This window comes from Trypanosoma melophagium (genome assembly GCF_022059095.1).
Source record: "Trypanosoma melophagium isolate St. Kilda chromosome Unknown ctg1segment0, whole genome shotgun sequence".
NCBI lineage: Eukaryota > Euglenozoa > Kinetoplastea > Trypanosomatida > Trypanosomatidae > Trypanosoma > Trypanosoma melophagium.
In genome coordinates this window covers 241,089-257,523 of record NW_027125132.1, presented here as the reverse complement: position 1 = coordinate 257,523, position 16,435 = coordinate 241,089, and the positions used below count along the sequence as shown (strand labels likewise).

Here is a 16,435-nt window from a genome sequence, read left to right as displayed (position 1 = left end):
CTTCCTATGGCAGGTGAGATTTGGGGAATTACAGGCACACTCTGTGGGGAGAGAAAAGAAAAACCAAAATAAAACTCGTTTGATCTTTTCTTTCCAAGCTCCATTTATTGGACATTAAATGCAAGTAGCATAACATCCAATTCAAGGCATACATATATGCACACATACATACAGAAGCAACCATACACATAAAGAGAGAAAGATAAAAGAATCTCAGTAGACTTTGCCCCAAACAATGATAAAAAGAAAAAAAAGAGCGGAGGAACGATGACAATAAACAGGAAATACGTTCAATAGCATAGGACTAAAAAAAAACAATAACAACAACAAAAAGAAAAAAAACCAAAGAAAGGAAACGTTAAATAGGGTTTTATAATCTTATTAAAGTCATCGCCGTAATCCTTTCCTTTCTCTTCCTCCCCGTTTGTGCTTAATCATCATCAAGATGAACACTTTCCACTGTCGGGAGGAGTTTTTCCCATGTATCACGCATTCGCACAGCGTATTTAAGTTGAAGTTCCGCAAAAGTCTTTAAGATAAGTTTTACATCATATTGTTTATCGCGATGAAAACGCATAAGCTCTTCTTTAAAGATGATTTCTCCCTCTTCCAATTCTCTAGAAGCTGCTTCTAACCGATCTTCCATAACCTTAATATCATTTTCCAACTTTGCGACACGTTCAGGTTGTCCTCCTCGTGATGTGGCCCTCTCTTTTTGTGCGGTGATATCTTGTACGGTGTGTGCCATGGAGTTTACGCGTTGTACGGCATTATGTACTCTCTTAAGTGTTTCACGAGCAGCTGCACACATGCCATGATAATAACTTAAAGTTTCCACCACTTGTTTGGTTTCCTCTCCGGCATGTTCAACATAAATAGAAGAGAGAGTTTCACTGTGTTGCCCTACTGCAATAAGGGCATCACTGAGAGATGTAGATTCGATACCCTTTTCCACCTCTCCAACCTTTTCAAAAGCCACACCAAACTCATATAAAGCTTTACTGGCACTTCTTCTGCGATCCACCAGCATTTGTATACGTTCTCGCAACATCTTTATACTATCCTCTAACTGTTGAATATACAAACGTGTGTCCTCCCACACATGGCTGTTTGTCTTTCCATTCGTAATGACCCGCTTGTAGGCACTGCTCGCCTCTGCAATAGCAATATTGCTATTACTACTGCTATTCCACTGCCTTGTGAGTGCGTGATTCACCCCCTCGCCCAGTGCGGCGGCTGTGAAGAAGCGATCCGCTGTCTTTGGCGTTGCCTTCATCTTCCGCTCCCACTCCGACTCGTCCATCTCGAGAAAGTCCTGCAGGAGCTGCGAGGTCTGCAGCCGCGGGTGGGCCCCCACGCGGACGAGAAACTGCCGCAGGGCCCGCTGGCGATAGTCCCGCAGCCGCGCCGCCCCCTCCGAGGCGGAGCCGACGATCTTATTGAGAGTCCCCTGCACGTCCTTCTCGGGAATGGGCGGGACAATGCAGTACGGGTGCGTCGCACACAACTGCAGCCGCAGCCACTCAAAGTCACTGTAGCGCCGCAGCACTTCCATCTCGCGGCGGGGATAAGTCGAGAGAGTCGTCGAGGCGCGAATACGATACGTCCAGTAGGCGAGATCGAGTGTGCCGCTGCCCTTGCGCAACTCAGGGTCTAATACACGGAACTCAAATACATTTTCACCCATCACGCAGAGAGAGAGAGAGAGAGAGAGAAAGAAAGAGAGACAATTACCCTTTTTTTTTTGATCTTTTGTTTTTTGGTTGATTGGTTGTTCTTCTTGTTGGTGTAATGTAGTGTTTTTTTTTTAACTTCCTGTATTATCACGTTTTCTTTTTTTACTTTCTTTTTGTTTTCTTTTTACTGTTACTTTGTTGTTTGTTTCTTTGTTTTTCACTTGTTTTCTTCTGTTTGCTTATCCTTGTCGTAAATATTTACTTTGTGTGAAGCGAGATGTTCGTTTGTTTTTCCTTCCTTCTTTCTTCGTCCCTACTACTAATACGCACGGAAAATACAAATTTTTCTCTGTTTTTTTAGCTGACGAAACGGCAGCTACACGGTATGTCTCAAAACCACTGGATGATACAGAACGGTGATAATAAGAGTAGAGTCTTACGTAACAGATAGCTCTAACTCTTTTTGATTTTTTATTTATTCTTTTCTTCCTTTATAATTGGAGTACAAACAGAAAATAAAGAGAAGACCAAGAAGAAATGTGCCTGAACAACATGTATGGATCATTTCCATTGATTTTCTTTTATTTATTGCTTTTATTTATTTTCCCCTTATATTTTCTTCTCTGCGAATGCAAAGAGAAATCATTTGAAAAACAATGAGCACGCGAAGAAAAGGGGATCACACAAGATCGATAGTAAAATGAAGAAAAAAAAAAAGAAGGAAAAAGTAGACACGAATGTTTCTTGAGTGTTTTTCCATCAACTTACCATTCTTTTTTTTCTTCCTTCTTTTTACTCCCTCCCCTTTCTTTTCTTTTATGTACAGTCAAACCCAACCATCATCATCTCTTCTACATTTCTTTTTTCTAAATATATCTCTCGCTTTTTTCTTCCTCTTCTTCACCTCTATGCTTCCCCTTCTTCTGGTTTTTCTTCCCAATACACTATAACAAGAGAAACAATGGGATCAAAATAGCAATGGTGTTAATAATGATATCCAGTGTTGTTTTTTTTTTCTTTTTTACAGAAAGTGAAAGCAAGATAGGAAAAAGATACAACGGCAATTATATATATATATATATAGAAAGAAATTGAAAAAGAGAGAAAACGAATGTAAAAGAGGGGGGAAGGGGGATGAATACTATATGCCACAATAAGCTGTAGAGAATGAAAGCAACAACCCCAACAAGAACGGTAGCGCATGCAATATGTGAGAAGTATCAAATACACATTGAAGGGAAATATAACAATGGCCCATTGATAACCATATTAACTCCACTATCCCCTTCTCTTGAGGGTTTATTCCCTCAGTCTTTTTCATTTTCTCAGTTCGCTACGGAGCTTCTGGTGAAGAAAGAAAAAAAACAACAACTTGAAGTTCCATGCACAATACATATATATCAGTAAGGGAGAGGAAAAGAGAAAAAGAGATACAGGAACAAATAGTAGAAAAAAAAATTGAACGCAAACCCACCGGTTAGCAAGTGAGACGCAATAACATACTGAACTAATATATATATGTTATTGTAGAGCAAAATAAAAGAGAGAAAAAAAACTGTGAGGAAAGCAAAAAAAAAAGAGAGAAATAACACCACAATGGCGTTCCCCACAATAGCCATATTAAACCTGGCATTTCCCCTCTTTTTTTTGTTCCTTATTCCCTTTATTTTTCCTGATTGATTCACCTTTGTGTAATCCACATTGGAGAAATATTGTCAGTACACTATTTGCTCCTATTAAATAGTACTGGTGACGCTGTCGATGTCGTTATTTCCAGTCCCTGTTGCCTTTTTTTTTACCCGTAATGCTTTCAGTAGAAAAGGAAAAAAAGCAACAGCTCAGAGTGAGGAGAATAATAATAATAATAATAATAATAATACTTTTTAGAGCTACTTCTTTTTCTCCACACTATAACTAAAAAGAAAAAATGGGCACAACAACCTTTAAAGAAAAGGAAAAAATGACGAGTAATATATATATATATTACGTTTTCTCTGCGTAGAATATCATATACGCCTTTGACAAGGCATCCATGGCTGTTCGCGCACTCGTGGGTGTAATAGTGGCATCACTGCAGAGAAACCACTCGCCTGTGCTGGACACACAGACATAACTCGTGTAGTGCCCCCAACACTCCGTGCCCTGATGACACACCACACCGTAGAGTTGATATCGCTTTCCATTTTCCCCACATGTGGTGAAAGATTCCGGATACGCCACGCTTGCACCATTCTTACGACCTGTGTGGTCAAAGCGCTTGAGTTGCAGTACTAATATCTTTGGCCACTGTGTGACCTTCACACTACGTGTCCCATTGCGAAGTCGCTTGCAGCGTGTGCAGAGAAGTTGATTTCCCCCACGCAGTTTCTCCTCCACATCGTTGAAGTTCGCCCCAAGCAGTGATTCAATCGAAATAGGCTTCTTCGATGAAACAAGAGCCGCAGGAAGAGAAAATGATGATGATGGGGAGAAGGAGGAGAAAGAGTACTTCATTGGAAGTGAGAGATCAAGAAAGGGATCAAAGGTGAGGGACATTTTCCCACAGGAATCACACACACACTTGGAACGCATCACACCACCAAAGAGATCATACACAACAGAATTGTCTACACGAAGTAAGTGTTCACACCAGCGCTGCATAGCTGACGTTTCATCCTCATTCTCAATATCCTTTAATTCCTCGTATGGTGTATTCTCACCAGAGCCACGATTGTTTTCACTGTGTACAACAAATAGAAACGTACGCAGGAACTCATGGGCGTCGGATTGGCCATTATCAGCGAACTCATCATTACGTTTCGCCGCTTCATTTTTTATAGTGAGAAGCAGTTGACCAGGATTTGACGTATTCGATTTACTAAGTTCTAATAAAGCGGCGGTTGCGGGTTGACGCCTTACCTCAATATGGGATTCTGCTAAACTAGAGAGCAACCAAGGTGTCTGCAGAACACACTGCAGTGTTGCATTAAGATAACAAGTATTACCAAAGTTGCGAAGTGGTATTGGCTCAATACGGCCTTCAATTGCATTTGTTACTGGTGATGGAGTAGGAGCCAACGACGTAGTAGTAGTAGTCGTAGTAGAACTAAGAGCAGAATGATTCATCATGGAGGGTGATGGGAGTATGTTTTGCCCAGTTGCTTCTCTAGATTCTCCAGGTTTAAAGGGTGTCCTATAGACAGCTATATGCGAGGAAAACGCTCGCCGTGATCTCAGAACACTTCTCACATTTGGAAGTCGTTCATTCATACCACCCATACTAGTACCATTACTAATATTATTATGATTATGATCACTATTACTATTATTACTCATATGCGTACCCTTACCAGGAAAATCATGATAATTAGAATGGTATGTGGGAATTCCACGTCCGCGATGTGGACGCTGTGTATTGTAGTTACCTGTATACGACGGTAAAACCTGATCCCCACGTCCTGGTGAATAATTCGAAACTAGTCTTACCACATTTGCCGATCCTGTTGATACCGTTCTTGTTTCCCGGTTTTGTTGAGAATGACCACGTTGAAGCGGGGGTACATATCCGGCAAGACTACTTTGACGAATCACTGGGGCACTCATTCACACTCCTGACCCGCCAGCCCCCTCACAGAGTGATAACAAACAACAATAATGATAATAATAACTACGATCACACAATATATTTATAAATAGTGTTAGTGTGATTCTGAATCTATGATAGTATGGAAATAAAAGCTAGCGGGAGCAGAAAATGAAAAGACGAGGTGCGTGGAAGAGAGGTAGCACCCGTTCTGCAAACGCGATATACAGAGGGAATAAAAGGTATAAAAAGAGAAAAAAAAGGGGAAGAAGAATGTCTAACGCTTTTTGACGTCAGTTCCAATAGTTATTTCCTTCTTTTTTTTCTGCCTGTGTGTGTGTGTGTGAACCTGTGCCTAGAAAGAAATAAAAAACGTCAATTAGTATCCTTTGTGTTTATATTTTAGATATATATATATATCGGACTAACTGACCTTGCTACATATTGTCATGTGGAAAACAAGAAAAAAAGAAAGAATCATAATGATATTTAAACAGTCCTCAATAAAATGAATAGTATCAATTCTATACACTTTCTTTTTTTTTTGTTCTTTGTTTTTTTTTTTTTACCTCCCTTCTCTCCATTTCTATTCGTTTTTTTTTTTTTGTTGTTGTTGTTGTCTTTCCATTAAACAAAAGCAAAACAGCACACACACATATAAAGAAAGAAAACACTAAAGACAAAAAAAAACAATAGGGCAGTGCAATTAAGTCTTGTATACATTTCTCATCAACGCTATAAATGGGAACTCATTTTCTTTTTTTTCCTTTTCGCCTGTCCCTCTTCATATAGGTCTATTCGCTATACATTACATTAGTGGACTCCACAAGCGCAGAAATGTCAATCGCCCTGAAGCGTCTCCAAACACAACATCGGCGTTATTTGTATTCGCAACCGGTACGACATCCCACGCGGTGATATCGCCGCTTTTCGGCACAAACTCACCATCCGCGACGCCTTCGAGAATTTCATCCTCGTCCTCATCCTTATAAAGAAGTGTCTCACAGCCATTCTCATTAACCCCCGAATGTTGAAGTGGATAAGTTGTGTTAAGTAGACCGGTAATGACGGTCGTGGTGGTCGCAGCGGCGGCGGTGGGGAAATCCGGATCTGCGCAATTCACATCGCTAACACCATTAATAGTATTGGTACCACGTGGGAGGACCCAATATTTCATTTCACGATCATTTCCCAACGCAAATAAACCTTTATTGTTACCGTGAAAGCGCATGGCCCGTACTGTCGGTATAGGGGATTTGCGGAAGGCGGTAAACTGAATAAGTGGGCCAACCTCAATAAGATCTTTTTCCCCGAAATCCAGTTGTGACCATGGGAATCGATGCAGTGAAATAGATCCATCCTCTAATGCAGTGGCCACAAGAACTTCATTACCAGAGATTTGATATAATAATTGACTAGATGGACTTTTTAACACCGCCACTTCACGTCTGGCAGTTACACTGCAGAGTCGTAATAGACGTGGTGGGGCTCGTCTACCATCCGCTGGTGGTGCGAGAGGCACGGGGTGAAATAACAACTGCGTATGATTGTTTAAAAAGGCTTTCCCTGAGTGAACTGTAAAGGGGAGTTCAAAGTGCGTCTCCATTAGGAATTGATCACGTGTTGGTGTTAGTCTCCACATAATTACAGTATTGTGGCATGTCGTGTAAAAAACTTCATCTTCGCTTCTATGAGGCACTACCGCAGCATATCCACGCATCATATTGATATCTTCTTTTTTAGCATCATCATCATCATTATTATTATTATAATTAGTAGTAGTAGTAGTAGTAGTAGTAGTAGTAGTAGTAGTAGTAGTAGTAGTATTAGTATTCTTATTCTTATTTAATTGCATAATCTTACGCTGATTCACATGCAGCATCAATTGACTCTTTTCTGTTTCAAACACCCGGAGATGAAGATCTTCTGTGGTTACCATGTAAAATCGTCCACGTGCCGAGAATGCCACAGAACAGAGAGGAGCCCCAAATACACCACCATCGCATTTAGAAACAAGTTTCATCAGTGCACTATCATAGATAAGTAAGGTACGATCATAACAAACAGCAACGTGATAGGCGGCTGTTTCACAAAAGATAATTTCTTCAATTCGTACTGGTGCTTGTCGGGCTTGTACGGCAACAGCTCCTGTTACAGGACTTAATGTACACACACTGCGATCCATACTACCACTTGCAATACGTTTCCCATTTGGCGCAAACACACATGCTGTGATGGCACCGTGATGAATCTTTGGTTTTGCAATTCGCATCATCTCAAAGAACACCAAACGACGTTGGGCAATGGGGGCGTGATAACTCATTTTATTTATAATATACTCCCGTGCGTCACTGGAAACAAATTGATATAAATGAGCTCCTTCGATAGCTGTCTGTAGTACAAGATGTGGGAACTCTGTGAGAAGGGTATTATAGTGACGTAAAAAGTAAATATAATCACGCAAACGTGAGAGGGAAGAAGGCATTCGTGATGTTTCTGTTGGGTTCTTTTTCTTACCCTTTGTATCATGTTCCTCTTCATATGTGTATTCTCCCAGTTCATATAATTCATAAAGTGTATTAAAGGCGCTGATAAGATCCCGTACGAGGTGATAACCAAGCGAATTACGGTATACCAACATAAGAAAAGGCATAGATAACACCAAACGAAATAAAATATGTCGTGCATCTGCTTGAGTAGCGTGATAGGGCAATTCCTTCACTGCCATACGTTCATATGGACTGGTACTAAGAAGTCCAAAGAGAGGCGGTTTTGTTTCACGGTAAATAACATCATGAACTATATTAAGATAGGTATGTGCTAACATTTCATGCCAGACTTTATGATCATTTTCACTTCCTTCTTCATGTAATTCTTCACGTTCCAATAACTCACGAAATGCACGAGAACGAATACAGACACGAGAATGCAAAGCATTTCCAGTTTCCATACCAATAGAAGATGAATTTCCATTTTCCAAAAGTGGACGCATCATACGAAGTAATTGATTAAATCTACTCCGTGGTAATTTAAGCATAGAACACAAAAGTGGTTCATACATACCCCATCGTGAACACATAAGTAATCTTGTACATTTACGAATAAGAGCAGGACTAAAGGTATGAAGAAGATTATTGTATATACGTTCCACCATTCCATGCACAGTTCCTGGAAGAGAAGCCAATACCGTATGTGTTTCTACCCCAGGTGTCTCATTAAATCCACGTAACGCATCTACAACTAATGCGATAAACTCCGGACTTAATGCCTCTTCTTTCCTACGAATCACCACAAAATCATCATCTGAAACAGTTACACCAAACTTTGACATTACCTCTGGTCGTAACATCTCATCAAAGTCATTAGGCGTCATTGGACCCATTGAAAGAAGTTCCACACTATCGCGTCCACGTAATTCTAGACGCGTACACATTTCAGATCCTGTTTCACATCCTAACACAAGACGTACATTACGTGAGAGACACTGTGGAATATATGTAAAAGGATCTCCTCGGTTTTGTTGCTCTGGTACACCCCATACATCTTTTCCAGTTTCTTCAGAGTTTCGCAACGCCGCACATGGTGTAACAGGTGGGAGAACACATTCCAAACCATCAAGAACCACAACTGTAATAATTTTATCATTTCCACCAGCAGCTGCCCCAGTTGGGGAAGAAACCGTTGTTGAATTGGCAGCTGTGGTGGAAATGGTATTAGTAAACGTTTCAGTCGCTTTTGGTTTCTCTGTTAAGATATCCACCAAAATCTGTTGAAGACGGAACGGATCAACTTCCGTAATGGCCCGTCGATAAACTTCCTGATCATGAGATAATTGTAGAATAATATTACATATAATTTCACGTAAATCGGTTGGTTCTTCTGTAAGAAGCGAAGAACGGGTTGTATGATAGGCCACACGATACTTCTGCGTTTCTCTTGACATAAGTCCAGTAGTAAACGAACCTATAAGTGATGTTATCGCTGTGGGTTCTACTCCATGAAGAAGGAAGGCATTTCGACTTGGTGGAGAAATAACATATACATCAAGGCGGTTCGTTATACTCTTCTTAGATAACGCATGATCTACACAAGAAAGTAAAAATACTCCAAGAAGTTCTTGATGAAGAGATAACTTGCGTGCCGCAAATTCAAGAATATTACGACCTTGAAAAAACACTGGATGACCATCTTCAGTAGGAGAAAAATGAGACATGGCTATAATACACATTCGCTCATACATAGCTTCCGTAAACTCCTCTAAATTCTTAAGATGCACCTGTCCATCCTCACTACAGTGATCAAAGGTGGCGTTGTAGTTTCGAATCACCAATTCCTGTACAGCTGCCGTATCCAAAACCTTTTCTCGAAATTCCTGATGCTCATGCCACTTTTTATACTTCACGGCGACATCACATTCAATATTTTGTGTCCCACACACCGTCTCTGCCCCAACAGTCACAGTGCGTCGCACCTGTTGCTGCAAGTAGTCTGGATGCTCCATTGGTGGTTCCTCAGTGAGCAGTGGGGCTAATGAGGGGGGAACGCCCATGCGGCGGGTGTCTTTGCGGGCGGCAATGATAAGCCAACTGGAGAGTTCCGTGGCGCGAGCATGCGCCAACTGTAAGACAGGCTGCAGTGGTGGGGCTTCATTACTTTCAGCGGGAACAACAACAGCAGCATCAGTGGTGGAAGAGGAATCGTTTAAATGTTCACTCCGTCGCAGCGATTGGAGCATGTATGGACGTTTTACCATTTCACTTGCGGGAAGCTGTACATAGTCCCCATCGCGATCACCGATGAGTTCTAATGTTAAGAGACGTGATTTTTCTACATTGCGCAGAAGATCTGCTGCAATAGCAAAACGAAGATTTTTTAAACACACACCCGCAGGTTCATCTGGTGGATCAACAAGAGGAAGAAGTTGCACTTTACAGTTAATAAGTTCCTGATTGATACGTGGGAAAACGTGCTGCGTCAATTGTTTAATTTCTGACTCAAAAAGAAATGGTGGGGCGAGAATAGCTACTTCAATAAGTCGCCATCCAGAGTTTGCATCTGGTGAAGGAATATATTTCGTATGTTCTGCTGCTGCGGCATGAGCTATAGATGTGAGACGCTCTAATGATTCTTCTTCTTGTCGTTTCCATTCCGCCTTACGAACGGTTTCACGAATAGTAGAGGGAAAAACACCATCTGTACTACGCGAAGTTGTATGAGCATCATCTTTTCCAGTTCCTGCTTCTGTTGTTTTTCTTGTCGTTGTTGTTGCTTTTGATTGTGATGCTGCTTGATTAGCAACATGTGCTTTATTTCGCTCTAGCGTTTGGTGGATTTTCTTCATAATGACATCTGGAATTTGCGTCTCGTTTAACTTCACATCTACAAGGTTATGGGTCTGTTGCATTAGGGATACCAGTCCGAGAGCGGCGCTGAGAGAAATGTTATTGCAAGAGAGATCCAAATATCTTAATGATGGATGTCGCATCATCGCACGACAGAAAAAAACAACCGAATCATTGTTAAGTCCACTCCCAGGAAGGTGCAATTCTTCCAATTTATCATTTTTTGCAAGAAGACTTGTCATTGCTTGAAGACCTGCGGCGCCAATGTAGTTGCGGGTGAGATCCACAACGGGACTGTGACGAATACTGTCCACACGACTCAAAAGCATTTTGTTTACTTTGGCTTTTAGTGCAGTATAATTAGCAAGAAGTTCATCATAGGCTTCACGATCCTTCACACCATTTGGCAAAGGACTATCCGTCATTTGTGGTTGAAGCCTCGATGGCAGCAGCACCGGGCTGTAAACGTCAGCCATAACAACCGGATGTTATTTTTCTTCTCTTTCTTACTTCTGCTGCTGCTGCGTTGTGTGTATCTCTTTTTCTATTCAGTATAAACAAAACAACAAAAGAAACAAAAAAGAAGTAAAAGGGAAATAAGGAACAAAAGAAGCAGAAAAACATCATTGATTTATTCTTCAAGTGTGCATATGTATGAGCTCAAAGAAAAAAAAGAGTACCTGAAAGGGAAAAATTGGCATAACTTTATCCAAATAAAGTTACTCATACCTTTGCTTCCTTCTCCCCCCAGCTAACACTTTTCATTTTCATTCATTTAATCATTCTTGATGGCCAGCAGTTCCTCATCCGTCATGACAGGTGGTTGATGCATCTTCTCTTCCTCTTCCTCTTCTTCTTCGCCTTCTCCTTCTCCTTCTTGCTGCTCGTTGGTCTCATCCCTCTCATCATCTTCCTCCTCTTCCCCTTCATCCTCCTCATCCTCCTCATCGTTGATGGCGGCGGCGAATACGCCGTTGGGGCAGTTGGTGCGGCCAATCAGCCGTGCGACCCACGACTTCTCCGGGGCGATGAGGCCAATGAAGTTTGTAAAGTCGGCGGTCGTCGCGTCGTTGAGTTCCTCGCGGCGGGGCGGGGCGGTGCCGCAGACGCTGCAGCCCTCGCGCAGAAACTGCGGGGCGGTGAGGACGAGGCGGCAGCGGCGGCAGGCCCGATAGTCGCGATCGCCGACCGGCAGCGGCGGCGGGGGCTCCTCCATCAGACTCTCTCTACAACTACTATATTGATTAGATAGATAGATAGAAGAGGAAAGAAATAAAGAGAGGAAAAGAGAGGGAGAAGGGGAGAGGTGGAATAGAGTCAAGTACAAAAGAACCTACGCTAATAATAATGTTAATAAAATAGTTTGAAAATGAAGTAAGATGAATGAAGAGAAGCGGTGGGACAGAAACAAGCAATCAAAGAAAACAAAAAACATAAAGAAGGAGCAATGAAAACAATAATAATACTGAAGCAAAGAAAAATATCTATAAAGCACTCGTATATATATATATATATATATATATATATATATATATATTAGCCTGTGCACTATGATGTGCTTTCTTATCCCTTTTCATCCAATGCGGTTATACTAGTTTGTTTTCAACCTTCTTTTTTTGCCTTTTGTTCCCTGTTGCGACGGCAGCTGATCCTGGTAATAGTCCCTATGGCTCAAACCATAACTTACGGAAAGATCAGCATTATGCATACAGGGAAAGAAAAAAAAACAAATATTATGCCCCCGCGAATATTAGAAACAATGGCACTTTGTATGAGTGATGTAACAAGTGATTGATGGGAAAAAGGGAACACAAAATCAAAAAAAATAAAAAACGATGAAATAAAAAGAACTATATAATTAAAAACACAGTTGTAAACGTCACGACGGGTGTAGTAATATTTAAGTAAGGAAAAAAAAAACGAGAAAAGAGTCAGATGGGATGAAAACGTGCACCCCTCAAACAGAAAATAAATTATATATATATAATAACGACACCTATGGTATTCAACAAAAAAGGGAGGTAAAAAGATAACAAAAAAACAAGTAGAATAAGTTCAGAAAAATACGGATTTCAATGGTATTTATTTATATGTACTGTCGACTCATTAGTATCCATTATTATTTTCCTGGTATTTCTAATACACTCAAATACAAATACCCCCCCCCCACAAAAAAAAAAATGAGAGTTAACAACAACAACAACAACAACAACAACAACAACAACAACAACAACAACAACAACAACAACAACAACAACAACAATGTTTCTTATTAATATGATAGTCAGACTCTGGCCTTTTTTTTTCAACGCATTTTTTTACTGGAAAACCCAAATATCACTACTGATGATAATAATGCCTTATTATTTAGCAGTCTCACTTCGTGGCGACTCCTTGTGAGATGCACTCTTCGGTGGTAAAACAGGCGTCCGCGCAGTGGGCTGTCTGGCCGCAGTACCTTCCACACAGAGATGATCAATAATACTGTTATTAACAGTATTAACATTATTATTATTATTATTATTATTATTATTATTATTATTATTATTATTATTATTATTATTATTAGTAGTAGTAGTAGTAGTAGTAGTAGTAGTAGTAGTAAAGAAAAATGAATCATTACTTTCCAATTCATCAACACAACGCAACCTTTGTGTACCAAAACAACTACTGCAAGAACTGGTCGTACGGATACTCGTAGTAGGTGAAGGCATCTCATCAGGGGCAAACCGGTAATTAACTTCTGCCAACATTGTTTCAGTAAAACGAACGGCAAACATATGCGGCATATCTTCTCTGTGCTTGAGGAATAGATAATCGCGTACATCCCGCAAGTTACAAGAATTAATATTCACAGTAGAGAAGGGTGGTACATTTTTATCGATAAAATCAAGAATACTAAGTACGGTTGAATGAAATAAACTATTCTTACGAGTTCCACCTAATGCATTATAGGCACGAAAGATACAACCAAATATATCCCTCTCAACTGTAAGACATCGACAAATTGTTTTAAAAATGGGTTTAGAAATACGCATCATAGTAGATGAGTTATAACTTCCCCAAGGCGGTTTGTCTGTGTTTGCACTATTATTATTATTACTATTATGACGAACTCCAAAAGCAGGTGAGGGAGAAGCAGCTATCGGTGTAATTCGCATTAACACAGTTTTAAGAAGTCGTACATTACTAGAAAGCACGTCGATACAAACCTGTTTACTATTATTGACTGCCAACTCACAACAAACTTCAATAAATTTTAGAACAGGAGACTTACTATGAAAGATGGCTCTTAAAACCGCTTCAACATTATCTGCGCTCGCTTTGGCAATAATACCATCTAACAGACGAATAAGCGGCGATGAAACATTATACGGTAATGCATCTAATGAAGAAACAATTGTGTTATGGCGTGAAACCAAAGCCGGATTCTTCACATTTACTACGGTTGAACACTTTGGTGCAGGAGGAACTGGTACTGATACCCCACGAATCCATTGTAGTAAATGTTTTTGAATAAAGTACGTATGGAAAATATTACGATTATCAAAGGTATCATCATCTTGTGTATTCTGTTCAGCCTGAGTGGGGCTATCCTCGCTTAGCCCAAGCAAATCAAACCAAAGGTGAATCCTTTCAAAGCTCACGGGTTCAAGTAAGGAATATTTATTCACGTTTTTCTTAAACCCAAAGGTGATTTGCTGTAGTAAGAAATTTAAAAGACCACTGTACTTTTTGGGTTCACTCATAAAAGGAATTCGAAAAACTAAATTTTTCACAATATCCTCTTGTTTCTTATCAATATGTAAGAGAATAGTATCCAAAAAGGTTACGAGTTCTTTTTCTATGCGAGGGGAATAAAAACCTCGACTCTTGGTAGTAGAAATTAATTTTTTAGATCGTACAGATGATTCCCCCTCATATTCCCCTTCTTCAAGATCAATCCAAACACTTAAGTTAACGTCTTTCCATCTCGAATTACGAAACGAAAACACATCTCCCTTTTGAATACAATACCGTTCTGCCACCAGTGAAAGAGCTTCAAGAAGACCTGAGTGAAAAAGTGCAGAAATAGCTGGTGTGATGAGTTGCTGTGTACAATCTGAAACGGCAAGATAAATAACACTACGAAAAAATCGAAGGTGAGCAAATACTTGCCTTTCTGCAGAAATAGCTCTTCCCAATTCCACTTTACAGGTATTTAAAGCGCACAAATTTTTTTCAATACCCTGTTCATTTTCGTGTTTTTCTGAAGATATATAGAGTCCACTTGAGTTTTCTTCAAATGTTGAACTACGACCCTTTTCTCCTTTTGGTTCTAACACGGTTGTTGGAGATATAAGTAAAGCATCTTTTGCCTGTGACAATAAGGCATCATTTTCTATGATGTGACATAATGCTTCCCCTTGAAGTTGTTGAGACAATAATTTTATTTTGGAATGTACTTCTTCATTCATGTTGTCCTCCAAGATCTCTGTCTGTAAATGATGTAGGCGTAAGATATTAGAAATAGTGTTTGTTAACTCTTTCGTTACTTTAAGATTGGCAAGATGTTGTGGGGGACTCCAGGGATCTGGCGGTGTTGCTCCTAAACCCTTGGCTAATAGCGAATACACTGGTTCACTTATCATATGATCCAATAATTCAATCGTCGCAATTTCTAACAATGTTAGTACAGTCGGACGATCATTATATAATGCTGGGTTAAATGTGTGTCCGTAATGTATAAGAGTTAAAGAAAGTGCATGTCGTTCTACACAACCCAAAGGAGGGTCATATTTCTTGTGAATATAATACGAGTATGGCAATAACAAGGGCATCAACGTTTCTTTTCCATTAGAATCTGTACTTCCTTTTCTACCGCTATTCCGTGTAGGGGATTGTGAGTTGTACGGCTTACACAACCGCAGAATATTTAATTTAAATGCGGACTTTGGACTCACTTTATGCTGAATCGCATTCAACGTACTCCACACGGCGGCAAAACCATCTTCAGAGGAAAACATAAGACAAATAGAGAGCTGCTCACCCATGCCATTCCACACAATACAGTCATTCTCCGCCACAAACGGTGTATCCTCAGAGATCATATCTGCCAATATGACAATATCTCCTGTAAAAACACCACTACCGCAGGTAGATGATAATAAAAGTGTGGAATCATCTTTTCCTGTTTCCTGTAGCACTTCCTTTGTGTTTCGTGCCTCTGTGTCTATTGTGCCGTTCAGTCGATGTGGGTTTACTTGCGTGGGTGTATCTTCCGCAATAACGGCAATTGTCATTCCAGTGATCTCCACCCGTCCTATTCCCCGCTCCTCCCACTGATTTTCCACGCCAATGCACTGTGTTAATACACGTGCCTCGAGATTTAACAGGGAAGTGGCGTGTAAACCCTCCACATCAGATGTGGAACTGATGGGCATTTCGGTTGAGTTAGCGGTGGTGTTGAAAATAATACTAGTGCTATTGTTGTTATCATTGTTGCTGTCAGGTATTTCAAGAGGAAAAGGGCGTCGGCGTGGGGTTTTCTCATTAGGTGGCATTTTAACAAAGAGTAAAATTTCCTCAATGTTTTTTCTGTTCTTCCGCCTTTATATATATATATATATATATATATATATATACCAAATGTTGTAGTCAACCTGAACGAGTGTTGTCGTTTTTGTTTCTCTCTTTTTTTTACCGCGAAAAGTAATAGAAAAGAAAAAGAAACGAACCAAATAAATAATATGACCTCCTATTTTCCTTTGTGGTAAACGCGCCGTTCCAATAATTTCAAGTTCAGTTCAATAACTTGAGAAAGGGAACCGAAACCCTCCCTGTAAAAAAAAAAATGCAACAAAAGAGAGAGAGAG

The 16,435-nt window shown here is 40.2% G+C and overlaps 5 protein-coding genes across 5 annotated transcripts; all 5 read right to left on the bottom strand.

The window, feature by feature from the left end:
- Positions 1-430: 430 nt before the first annotated feature.
- On the bottom strand, positions 431-1,687 carry LSM04_006381 (Sorting nexin Vps5-like; the record flags this gene model as incomplete). Its single annotated transcript, XM_067335247.1, has 1 exon — positions 431-1,687. One exon carries the CDS (start codon positions 1,685-1,687, stop codon positions 431-433), a length of 1,257 nt encoding a protein of 418 aa, XP_067195289.1.
- A 1,972-nt stretch (positions 1,688-3,659) lies between these two features.
- On the bottom strand, positions 3,660-5,258 carry LSM04_005827 (Peptidase C19; the record flags this gene model as incomplete). The annotated part of the gene is made up of 1 exon (XM_067335246.1): positions 3,660-5,258. The coding sequence occupies one exon, from the start codon at positions 5,256-5,258 to the stop codon at positions 3,660-3,662; it is 1,599 nt and encodes a 532-aa protein (XP_067195254.1).
- A 788-nt stretch (positions 5,259-6,046) lies between these two features.
- Positions 6,047-11,056, bottom strand: LSM04_007319 (uncharacterized protein; the record flags this gene model as incomplete). Its single annotated transcript, XM_067335244.1, has 1 exon — positions 6,047-11,056. One exon carries the CDS (start codon positions 11,054-11,056, stop codon positions 6,047-6,049), a length of 5,010 nt encoding a protein of 1,669 aa, XP_067195348.1.
- Positions 11,057-11,355: 299 nt separating this feature from the next.
- LSM04_003422 (Spt4/RpoE2 zinc finger) lies at positions 11,356-11,796 on the bottom strand (the record flags this gene model as incomplete). Its single annotated transcript, XM_067335243.1, has 1 exon — positions 11,356-11,796. The coding sequence occupies one exon, from the start codon at positions 11,794-11,796 to the stop codon at positions 11,356-11,358; it is 441 nt and encodes a 146-aa protein (XP_067195111.1).
- Positions 11,797-12,943: 1,147 nt separating this feature from the next.
- LSM04_005883 (uncharacterized protein) lies at positions 12,944-16,123 on the bottom strand (the record flags this gene model as incomplete). Its single annotated transcript, XM_067335242.1, has 1 exon — positions 12,944-16,123. One exon carries the CDS (start codon positions 16,121-16,123, stop codon positions 12,944-12,946), a length of 3,180 nt encoding a protein of 1,059 aa, XP_067195259.1.
- Positions 16,124-16,435: the final 312 nt, after the last annotated feature.